This window comes from Tursiops truncatus, chromosome 11 (genome assembly GCF_011762595.2).
Source record: "Tursiops truncatus isolate mTurTru1 chromosome 11, mTurTru1.mat.Y, whole genome shotgun sequence".
Classification (NCBI taxonomy): domain Eukaryota; kingdom Metazoa; phylum Chordata; class Mammalia; order Artiodactyla; family Delphinidae; genus Tursiops; species Tursiops truncatus.
The window spans coordinates 68,178,660-68,191,240 of NC_047044.1; the positions used below are offsets into that span (position 1 = coordinate 68,178,660).

A 12,581-nucleotide genomic window follows, 5' to 3' on the forward strand; every position below is an offset into this window, starting at 1 on the left:
ACAACTCTTTCAAGGAAAAACAGATCAATAACTGGTGAAGAAAACGAGATCTAAGAAAAATTCGTTGTTGTTGTTGTTAAAGTGGGAGAAACAAGAGTATGTTTGGAAGTTAAAGAGCATGAGTGGAGTGCTTCTCAAACTATCTCTCATAAAGGACCAGTCTTCTCTTTTAAACAGTTCTGGTCATTTATAAGCATACTCTTGCACAAAATGATAAAAATGAATGAAAAAAGACATTCAAAGTGTAAGCCAGTTTTTTTCTGTGGAAAACAAAATGGTGGTTCTTCAAAAAGATTAAAAATAGAAATAGATGACCCAACACAAACACTTCTGGGTATATATCCAAAAGAATTGAAAACACGGGTCTCTGAGAGATATTCACACACCCGTATTCAGAGTTGCATTATTCACAATAGCCAAGAGATGGGAGCAACACAAGTGTCCGTCAGCGGATGAATGGATAACGAAAATGTGATATATATGTACAATGCAGTATTATTCAGTCTTCAAAGGAAGGAAGTCCTGACGCATGCTACAACATGGATTAACCTTGAGGACATGATGCTAAGTGAAATAAGCCCATCCTAGAAAGACAAATACTGTGCGATTTCAATCATGTGAGATATACAGAGCAGTCACATTCATAGAAACAGAGTAGAATGGTGGTTGCCAGGGTCTGGGAGGAGGGGAGGATGGGGAGTTACTGCTTAATGGGTCCAGAGTTTCAGCTTGGAGAAGAGCTCTGTTTATAGATGGCGGTGGTTGCGCACCAATGTGAATGTTCTTTATCCCACTGAACTGTGCACTTGAAAATGGTTGAGAGTAAATTTCGTTATGTGTATTTTAGCACAGTTAAAAATAGAACTAATATAAGCTAATTTTAAAATTATTAACTTTAATAAACGCAATTACTCTGTCAAAATCTTCTGAAAGTTTCTGAACGCTTACTCTCAACTTCTGTATACCTCTGCTCCCTACTGACAGTGACTAGTTCAAAGCCTGCCATCCGTGCATGGACCGTGTTTTGATTAGCTTTCATGTAGTAGTGCCTGGAGCAGTGATGATGTAGGAGAGATGGGAGAACTGCTGGAGTGGTGTTTGGAGTAGCGAGAAGAGATGAGATGAGGGGCACAGTGGAGGGATCGACTTTGGATTTTTCATGTATACTAATTGGCAGGAAGGTTGGGTACTGGGCACAGATGCTTTTGGGTGGGTAGAAGGGATGGTGGGAGATTTTGGGCAGATTCTTTTGTACGTTTCTGCTTTCTTGATGAAAGCAAGGAACGAAGTGGTCTTTGAGACTTTGAATGAGATAGAGCTGAAAGTTAGCTTAAGGCATGGGAGAGTGATAGATATCTTTGCATAAAAATAGAAGCATGGACAAATACCACGTTAACAAATATTTGTTTGCTTCTTTTTCAAAAATATTTTTCATTATACTATTTAAGTTTTCCCCATATGTGTAGGTCTTCCCTCTCCAATGAGACTATAGATCTCATAGGCAAGGTAAATTTCCTATTCATTTTTGCATTCTGTCGATCTTTTTACAGTTACTCAGTAGATACTCAGGAAATATTCACAGAGTGGTGTCACGTGTAATCTCATTTCTGAATTGATGACATTTTGCTTAAAATTGTGTACCTATTTTTCTACTGATCTCTGTGCTATTGTTATTATTACTACGATGTCCCAATGAGATAATGCATGAATCATTTCTTTTTGTTTTATTTTTATAGCATTGCCACCATGGGCTATGTGTAAACAAAGAAATGGACACACGTCCTGTAGATGGCGATTGGGGACCGTGGGGACCTTACAGTTCTTGTTCAAGAACATGTGGAGGTGGAATCAAAAGCACAACCAGGCTCTGTAATCGGCCCGAGTATGTCCTTTTTATGTCACTGTAAATTAAGATTATCTCAAGGCACCAGAAAGTAAACATCAATTTCATTCACTTCTAAAACTGGAGGTCAGTCTGTAAGTTTCTGAGATTCAGAAAACTTCTGGAGTACTTTAAGCCATGTTACTTTATATCTTGGTAGATTCAGACCTTAAACAAAAAAGTAAATTAAAATAGTCTTGAGAATTTGAATCAAGACCAAGCCATTTTCTTTCTTTTTTGATCTGGTGTAAATTTGAGGAATAGTTGTCAATAATGATGGTAATATAATGGCAGTTTTACTTTTACTGTGCTTCCGTTGGAAGATCCTGGCCCCTTTCGACTATGTTTTGGCTTTCCTGGATAAAATATGTAGTTTTGTTACCGTATGTTTACTGTTTGGTATAATCTGTCATGTCATATTTTCTTTCTCTTCTTTTCATGTTATAGATGCTTCAGTGTCTTTAGTTTGAATAAGAACTGAAGCATAGGTCCTGCTCACCAAACTATTTAAAAGAACTTAGGGATTCCATAAAAATTTAAAAATAATGTTTCTGTTATTATATGTTATATATATGAAGACTTTTTAATGCAGAAATGTGACATACTTTGAATAAAATCCGACTTAGTTTATTTGAATTTTTGAAAAGCTAAATTATGCTGAAAGTCTTCATATTAAAAGAAAAACACTGACAAAAGAGTTTTTATGTTCCAGCATAAGTTGATATAGCGATAGATGGCTATAGATTGATACCATGAAACTCTTTGAACAGAGTGATAAGTAGGATATACACAACAAAGAGGCGTATATACTTCTTTTAAAATTTAACATGTTATCATCTTCCTTTCTGATCATCTTTGGCTCACTCTGTGTGTCTCCACACCTCCAAAATGAAGAAACCCTTTTTTGAGGTTTTAAAACAAATCCCCATCATTACTTAGCTCCTTGTTAGTTAATCTAGTCGTGAATAAGACATCATTTCTGCCCTCCAGGCCACAGTGTCCATGTTAAAATATATTTTCTACAGTTTCATTAACCACAGAATTGCTTCACAACCACGTTACATACTTCTGTTAAAAACGAAAAGTGTGAGTGGGACATCAGTGGTTTTCCAGATCCTGGAAAGGAATGGAAGAGTTTTAGAAGTAAATGGCAGAAATAATCTTGTACTGATGTGCTTTACAATGTAATGAATTTGACTAGGCCAAGAAACGGAGGAAAGTACTGTGTGGGCCGCAGGATGAAATTTCGATCATGTAACACTGATTCATGTCCAAAAGGCAAGCAGGACTTTCGTGAGAAGCAGTGCTCTGATTTTGATGGTAAACATTTCAACATCCATGGTCTGTCCCCTAATGTGAGGTGGCTTCCAAAATATAGTGGGAGTAAGTAATTAGAATTTTTTTTAATGTAAAAATTTTTGAGACATAGGAACACATAGCTGTGTTATCGTACACCCAGAATTGGACTTTTTCTTACAGTTGCCATGAAAGATCGTTGTAAACTGTATTGTCGTGTGGCTGGAACCACTAACTTCTACCAGTTGAAGGACAGGGTTGCCGATGGTACTCCTTGTGGAACTGAAACAAATGACATCTGTGTTCAAGGTCTGTGTCGGGTAAGTAAACTTACTACATTTAAAATGACTTTCAGAATACTATTTTCCTTCTATAACTCTAACCAAGTATTGCTTCTATGACTTCAGATACGTTCTTGCGAATTCAGCGCAGCATCCTTGGTTGCTACCGGGCTGCCTATTCCTAGGCCATTCTCCGGCATTAGGAGTGACTCATGAAGCAGTAAGATGAGTTTGCTGGTTTTGTTTTGCCTATGGCACTTAAAATCAAGATGAAAGATGAGGTCAGCTTCCTAAAAAGATAGAATGTATTAGGACCCAAGGGTTGTAAAGTCCTTTTGCTACTTCGAACATGACCCTTCTGTGGTGACATTTTCCCCCTCAGTGTTAGAAGCAGTGATATCCTCCCTCCCTCTCTCCATTCTCTTACTTCTTACAGACGTTCAGCAAACTTTTACCGAATACCTGCTAGATGTCACATACCGTTCTAGTCACCAAGATGAAAGAATGGAACAGAGCACCTGCCGCCAATGTGGACACAGATTTGTGGGGGAGATAGGCACACACACAATTAGAATGCAGTGCTATGGGCTCATCTGCAAGGTGGCATGGGGACGATGTAGGAGGAGTGTCTTGTTCTGTGGGGAAGTGGGTAAAGGATTTGGGGAATGCTCTTGGAGGGTGTGAGTCTGGAGCTAATTATCAGGGTAAGTAGGTTTAGAAAGGTGAAGAAGTAAGGGGCCAGGGGTAGAGGTAGCTACCAGCTGATGGTGGTTATATGAAATTTTTTCCTGAAGTTCTTGGAAATACAAGGATTTAGAGTTAAGCAAGAGATGTGATTCGATTTGCATGTCAGAATCTTCAGAATGTACTGGATTGTCAGGAAATTGGAGTTAGGTAGGCCATTTAGCAGGATTCTAGGTGAGAGCAGATGAGCCCCTGAATCAAAGCATGCAAGTTGCAGATGGTGATCTTAAAAATGGATGGTGAGTTTGAGAACTAGGATAGTGAATACTGTCTAAAGAATACAAATGTCATCTTGTGAACTCATTCCTTTCATTAAGTGGAACTTAATAGGACCAATTTCTTCTCCCTATAACCAAACATCTATTACCAGTTACCTAGGTGAGAAAGGCCTCGCACCCAAAGGGCTAATGAGATGTTCAGAGAAACTTAAATTACACTTTGGGAATAGATTAAATACTAGAAAAAGGGTACTTGGTGGCCTTAAAAACTGGTTTTATTTAAATTAACAGCAGAGAGTCAAATACCATGAAAAAATATGACAAGTATCTGAACATAAAGATTCATGTTACTTTCAGAAAATATCTGGATGAAATTTTCGAAATATTTGCCTTGTGAGTAAAAAGTCATGAGGCTTATGAATTTTTCTTACTTTCCTGATCACTAAATTTAAAGGAATATTCTAAAGAACTAAACGTTACTGCAATGTATGCAGAGGACACCATCTGTGTGGAGAAGAGCTGCACTTGTTCTTTCAAAGCCCTAGAACAAACCATGTATACTTTCACCTTTATTTATTTATTTATTCATTCTTTTTCATAATCACTGTTTATTATGCTAGGTATTAATTTTAAAGAAGTAAATTGTTTCTCTCAAAAGTGCTCATTTAATTCCCAGAGTTCTAAGGTCATGAGTGAAAAACGTGAATCATGAAAGACATCTTTTTGGAGTTATTGTAATGTGTTACTTTTTGTCCCTTTTGAATTACATGACTTTAAAGAGTGATTTTCAAATGACGGACGTGGGAATCACTGTCAGTGTTTGTTACAATTTGGATTCCTAGGTTTTTACCTCCAAGGATTTTAATTCAGAAAATCTGGGAATCTGTCTTTTTAAATCCCACGCCATGTGATTTTGATGCAGGAAGTATGTGGATGACCCTTTAAAAAACATTGCTTTTTCAACCATGTGAACAGATGTGTGAAAATACTGGTGTACAAACAAGATCAGTATTCTGAAAAAACCCTGTGTATTGAATCTCCTATTAATTGAAAGAATATTTTTGAAAAGAACTTTGTTTATAAAGCACCATGCTTGTCATTAGTCCTTTTTATGACGTTCATTGTAATTATTGTATTTTGAAGCAAGCTGGCTGTGATCACGTATTAAATTCCAAGGCCAGGAGAGACAGATGTGGAGTGTGTGGTGGGGATAACTCCTCATGCAGGACAATGGCAGGTGCCTTCAACAGTGCCCATTATGGTGAGCTGTGCAGTTCTTTCTAATTTTCTCTTTGGGTATAATGGAGTATATAATGGAGTATATAATGAAGGAATAATAGTAATGGCTCGTTATTGTTTTGTCTATTCTGTACCTTAGTTCATAATGATTAATTAAATCTTATACCAGATGTATCATTGAATTAATGAATACATTAATTAATTAATGAATAACCTGCTTTAAGACAAATCTGATCCTTAAAAATTTGTTAGGTGCATTTATTAGAGTAAATGTGGTGCAGCTTGACAATGGTGTGTGAATAGTCCCCCAGTTAAAGAAATGTTTTTACTGCTCTTCCTGTAATTTGTATTGTATTTATTTATAATTTTTCTAGGAAATTCGCTTTCAATTATTTTTAATCATTTGAACCACATTTTTTTGTGCGTGACCTGGCCTATCTACTGTGTTTCATATTGATGATATATTGAAACTGATTGAAGGTGAAGGATGAAACCATTAACTTCAGTGCTAATCTGGAATTAGTGTTACATTTGATTTTTCGGGAAGTATCTGGATTACAGATATAATTGATGTTTGGCCACGGTTTCATTTTTCTTCAAAATTATGAGAATACAATATGTCAGACATTTTCCATTAAATTTTCTGAGAAAACTTTTTCTTTTTATGGTAATAAAAAGCAGCCTTTTAAAACTTTCCTTGCAAAATAAAAATGTATTTTTTATTACAGCTTTATTGTTCAGCTTTAAATTGTATTCACATATTTTTGAACATAGTTGTTTAAGTTAGTAAGAATTCAGTTAAAGCAGTATAATTTAAAACACAATTTATATTTTTATCTATATGAAAAGCATAGTACATTTCATACTCTGGTCGTGCTTATGAATCTGAGTTACTAGATAATTTGACATTATTTTTCTAGTTATTATGATTCATTATTTCACGGGAGCCGTAAATATTTGATCCCCTTTTGTAACCAATGGCACACATTTATCAAAGTCTGGTCTGTATTCACTGAAAAACTTTTTTTTTTTCTGTGTAAAACCACATGCACCAAATTATGATCATATATTTAACCTTGACAAAATTGTACTATGACTTGATCAGTTTGCAAACGGAAAAAGATCTTAAACTCATGTGCAGGGGTCTGAATAGCGTTTGTCACATTACTGCCCCCTGGTGGTAGCCTTCATTTTGTCACATTTGCAATGCCTAGGAACGCTTTCTTGAAAAAATAGCAAAGACATAAAATAGTGGAGCTGGTAGGGATATTTTATAGTGAAAAAATCATGAGTCAAAATTATTTTTGTAGGCTTATAACCTACACCCAATATGCATATAGTGTATACAGAATCATCAGATCATTTATCACTTTACGTTTAAATGTGATATCTTAAAGAGATATAAATAAATGAGGCTGCTCTAAAAACATGCAAGGTAATTTCATATCAAGGTTTCAAACGTAAGCTCTTTGAAAACTTCCTTTTCTTAAGTTCATTCTATATTTATCAAGTCAGTACATACGAAAAATTTTAACTCCTTTTATGTATTAAATAAAAGAGGAAAATCCTAAAAAGGGAAAGGAAAAACTTAGAATAATATCACTAGAGCAAAATTAATTGTTGACTTAAAACCTGAGAGTATTCGGAAAACTGTGACATGAGTGGTCTTAGTGCAGGAGAAACGTTGCTTCTTGTTTAATGTATATTTGATATAGTGTTTCCTCATCTTTTGAGAAGTGCCAGTGTTGTTGAATTCGGTCTCATAAAACAGAAACATTTTCATTTCTCTTGAGTAAACTTTTTACTTTTCTCTTGACAATTTGTTAGTAGACTTTACAAAATAATGTAAAATTTGGGGGGTAGCTGTAGGGATTCTTGCTTACACTAGAACCTAAAAGCTTAAGAAAAATGTTTCTCTTTAACTTTCATTATTTTGCTGTTCACTGAGTCTGTGTACACATATAGCAATGACCAACTATTTTTATATCTCCTGGACTTGTGAATAGCATTTAGAATTTTTTTCCTCATTAGGAAGTATAAGATGTAAAAGTATTGGTCAAATTTTAAAATGAGTATGTGTGCTAAATAGTTCAGGAGCTAAAATACTAGTTTCATTCTTATTCTATATTCAGAATTTTAGAAGTAAGAGTAATTAAGAAATGTACTTTAAGAATCCCAGACTGTGTATTTCTAGACAACAACCACTTTTTCTTAATCCTTAGTAATTTATATAAGACACTGATTCAAAAAGAATAAGCACGATATCATCTTTCAAAGATAAAATGAAACTAAGTCTGCTATGCTATTCAGATTTTTCTTTCAGCGGTACTAGCCTCCTGGCCATTCTGCTTTTTGTGAAAGTTAACATGTGTAAACTTCTATTGCAGGTTATAATGTCGTTGTAAAGATTCCCCCAGGAGCAACAAACATTGATATTCTTCAGCACAGCTATTCTGGAAAACCAGAAGATGACAATTACCTGGGTAAACGTTTTTAGTTAAACAGCAGCCAGTATGTGGTTCGTGTGCAATTTCACAGAGGTCTGTGGGTGCTGTAAATTCTTGGAAGGCAAGAAGAGCCCCTTGAACAAACATGCAATTTCAGTTCACACTGAGCTTAAGTCATCTGACTCCCTATGCGTGATTTCTTTTTGAGCTACACACCATATCCTATCTTAAAAATCCTTAACTAAATTCTGGAAAGTAAATTAAACTTTTTCTCCCATGAGGGTGTTTTAGAAAACCAGAGGTTATATTCAGTTAAAGTTGTGTGTGTATTTAGAATAAAATCCTCTATCCTTCTATCTTTATCTAAAGTTAATTATAGACCTCTTTGGGGTTAAATGTTTTAAAGAATTTTCTTAAATGTCTTTACCATGTAGCAAAAGTCTTTAAATACAACTTTTACAAAGCTCTTATGTTACAGAAAGGCAGAAAGAACTATGGTTTCATATTTTTAGATGTTAATGAGTATAGTTATAGTATATTGTCCTTTAGCTAATTCTAGAGTATAAATTTCAGTTGTTGTTTATTTTTGGAAATTAGCTTTTAGGCTTAAAGAATTTCACTTAGGCCCAGAGATGAAAAGAATGCTTTACAAACCTTTTCTTTGTGTCTGATAAATACCTTAATATTGACTAATTCGTAATTCACCAAACTGGTGATGCAAAGCTGATAATGAGAAAGTACCTGCTTCACATTAATGAAATGTGAAGTATTGGCCCAAGTAATCAACTCTTCTAACTTGAAATCTGAATATATAATGAACAGCTTATCTCAAGAATTATATTTGGCATTATAGAGTCAATTGTAAAGAGAACGACTGCTGAAGAGATGCAGGTTTTCCTTTTGGGATGATGAAAAAGTTTTAGAACTAAGTAGAGGTGGTGGTTATACAACATTGTGAATGTACTAAGTGCTATCAAATTCTTCAGTCGAAAATGGTTAATTCTATGTTGTGTCAATTTCACCTCTATAAAAAATGCAAAAATTTTCCAAAGAAAATCAAATGTAAATGTTTTAACGTTTTACATTTAGTTGCAATTCTTTTTCTTTTGCATATACATAGATATATGCTACCATATTGTAGATAATTTCATATGTCTCTCTTAGGATCCAAATATAGATATTTGGGTTCTGCCCAAGTTTAAAAATTGGAAATGTTCACCAATAAAGTATCACTATACTTTGTAAAAGAACTACTAATGGAAATATCAAAATCTAAATTGGAGTGAGCAAAATAAACATGTGAAGTCATTAGAAAGGACTTGTAAAATATTTATATTTATGAAATTTGCTTTGGTAACTAAAAATAATGAAATGTATACAATTTTTCTCAGTAAAGTTTTATTTCCCTTAGTTTTAATGTAACTGGTAGTCCCTTAAATAGGCCTATCCACTTCTGATAATGTCCAGATTTTCATTTTATAGGATAAATGTGGAACTTTATTTGTTCTTCATTGAATTCAGTGTAATGTATAAAGACAATCACCATAGTCCATACAGACACAGGAACACCAAATGTCTTTGGCAGTAATCCCTTCATGGTTGCTTTGAGGTGTGTAGTATTTAGTAAGTTTAATCATAGGTAATTTGTATGCTTTGGGTGGGGTTCCCTGGAAGACCAAACAAATGTTTTCCAAAACAGTTATTCCACTGAGAAGTAAAGCAGCAAAAATATATTTTATTAATATGGAGTTTTTATTAGTGCAAAATTTAAAATATCATATATCCTCTTGAAAGTTAAAAAAAAGCACCGTGCTTTTTTACAGTTTATACACTTTTACAAACACTTTCCAAATTTGATTCCGATTAAAAGCCTGTGAGGTAAGAATTTTTATTATTCCTGTTATGCAATTAGGAAGCAAGTAGTTTATCCAAGATCACATAGTAATTAATTGGAACAACTTGAATTTAAACCAGTTGTTCTAATACCAAATTCTGTGGTCTTTTTACTACCACATCACTGTGGACACCATGTACTTTTTGCGTTTAAAAAGTAACAACAACAAAAAATAAATAAAAAATAAATAAAAAGTAACAAATCGTGAATACATATTGTTACATACTCTATTATATACATATGTAAATATTAGTATATAGATAGACAAACAGATACATATTTGATAGGCTGATATTAATACCTGTCATTGGGGAAAAAGAGAGAATAAGAAAGGGTAAGAACAGAGAGGGAGGTCAGAGGATTCTGAAAAGCAGCAGTCACTCACGTATGCATGAGCAGTGATGAACGCCTTGCCATGAAGAAGATCCAGATGTTTACAGAGAGAGGAGTGGAGAGGCATGGCCTTTTAGAACGTTGACGCTAGAGTGTTGAAGCTTTGTACATTTTTTCCAAGATAAGCATTAACGGAATGCTGCAGCGGTCTGGCTGCCCTTTCTTTCCTCACCATGGATGACCAGGATTGATTTAGCTGATCTGTCTGCAGGCCCGTGCATGACTTCTTTCTGTTTTCCCACTTCTTGCGTGTCTCTCCCAGAGCTGCACACCTTGTGGAACATGACCTTCTCGGAAGGAAAAACTATGGGATGAATTTATTTTCATGTCTTTGGCTGATGTGCTGAAGTTTCCCTGCATATGGCTTAGATACCGCTTTACAGTAAAATAAAGTTTATTTCCTCCATATTAATTTATATTCTCTAATTTCAAAAAAAGGATGTGAATTGTAAAAGTTAAAAATGCTTCTGTACCATTGACTGGTTTTGCTATTTCATGAGTACTCTCCTTCTACAGCATTATCAGACACTCAAGGGAATTTTCTTTTGAATGGGAATTTTGTTGTAAGTATGTCCAAAAAAGAAATCAACGTACAAGGAGCTATTTTTGAATACAGTGGTTCAAACAACTCGATTGAAAGAATTAATAGTACTGATCGGCTGGAAGAAGAACTTCTTTTGCAGGTAAATTCTCAGTAGTCGTTAATAAGATAGTTTTAATCGTGTTAGTAAAGTATGATGCTTAAGTGCTTTGCATTTATTATTAAACATAAAAATTATATCTTTTAAGAGTATATCTTTTATGAATTAATGGTATGCTCCTTTGTATTTTTATTGAGGTTTTATGTGTGGGTAATCTCTACAACCCTGATGTACGTTATTCCTTCAATATCCCCATGGAAGAGAAGAGTGATCTGTTCACGTGGGACCCATATGGACCATGGCAAGACTGTACAAAAATGTGTCAAGGTACACTGGTATTAAATGAAAGAGACAAAAGTTCAGCTCTGCATGCTGGTATAATCTGGGGTGCTCTTGAGTCTGACTGCCTGTGGAATCCACGCATGTACACCACACAGACATACAGAGGTTTTCTGTCTTTTTTCTCTTCCTGCTTTTCTCCCCACTTATTCTTTGGTTCTTATACTTAACAGCCTCCCTTATCTCTACCCTTTTCAACGTTCTCCATCACTGCTTCTTCCCTATCATGTCCTCGTTCTCTTTCTCGCTGTCACAGAAGGGTTCTCTAACTGGGACTCTGTTTCCCGGTGAAATACCCACCCTCTTGTCCTTTCCCCTCAACACACTTTCCCAGCCACCCATCTCCCTCTTTTAGTGTTGGGGTGTCAACATTCTCTCATTCTTTTATTTCCCTTCTCTGACCACAAGGAAATGTGTTTGTACTGATGGATGGGTAACTGAAAGGAATATAGAGGGAGATGGAAAAACAGCGAAATTTGTAGTAGAGAAAGCAAATGAAGAGACTGGTGTCTTTGGGCAATCTGTAATTACGAATACCTAGTTGTGTGATGCTACATTTGTGCAAATCAGTAAGTGTTTATTGAGAGGCTACTTTGTTTTGGATTATTAGGACCCTGATTTGCATTAAAGCTTTAAAGTCATATGGATGAAACAGAGGCATGCGTAGGTCATCTTAGTTTTAAATGGTAAATGCAATGCTACAGGTATGCACAGAGAAGACCCCAGGAAAGATGGAGGGGGCAGTTTGAGGAGGTGAAACGGGAAAATACAGGGAAGTTTGTATAGAATGGAAAGGTAGTTCTGATGGGGACTAGAGACAAGTTTTGGCAATTAGGGGAGCAGTGAGTCAGAAGAGAGGCAGATCAGAACAGTATGGAAAAGAGCTGAGAGAAGGTAGGTGGCCAGAGGCAGTGATCACAGATGATGGAAACATGCGGGACATTTTAACAAACTGACCTCAAGGTGCCAAAGAAATTGTGGTATCCCGTTCAGAAAAAGGCACAGACTTCGTCCTGTGGTGTCGGGACAGGGGTGCCTGGATGATAGCGTGGAAACAGGCATTCCTGTTTGAGCAGTGTCTCCGGGGAGGGAGACTGAAGTAGATGATGCCAGGCTGACTGGGACAACGCTGTAAGTAGGAACAAAGCTTTAGGAACACAGGAGATGGAGGAATTCATTTTGACGAAAGACCCTGGTTATGCTTTAT

General features: G+C 35.6%; 1 protein-coding gene across 8 annotated transcripts in view; it reads left to right on the forward strand.

Annotated features, from left to right (window-relative positions):
* Window positions 1–12,581, forward strand: part of ADAMTS20 (ADAM metallopeptidase with thrombospondin type 1 motif 20) — a 194,839-nt gene that overhangs the window by 96,722 nt on the left and 85,536 nt on the right. For 7 of the 8 annotated variants that reach the window (XM_073788803.1, XM_073788804.1, XM_073788805.1 and 4 more), the window contains 7 exons: window positions 1,737–1,882; window positions 3,084–3,265; window positions 3,362–3,498; window positions 5,565–5,682; window positions 8,048–8,143; window positions 10,911–11,077; window positions 11,233–11,362. In XM_073788803.1, coding sequence (XP_073644904.1) covers window positions 1,737–1,882; window positions 3,084–3,265; window positions 3,362–3,498; window positions 5,565–5,682; window positions 8,048–8,143; window positions 10,911–11,077; window positions 11,233–11,362 — 976 coding nt within the window. The remainder of the gene's footprint in view (window positions 1–1,736; window positions 1,883–3,083; window positions 3,266–3,361; window positions 3,499–5,564; window positions 5,683–8,047; window positions 8,144–10,910; window positions 11,078–11,232; window positions 11,363–12,581) is intronic. The other variant, XM_073788801.1, reaches the window with a different exon arrangement.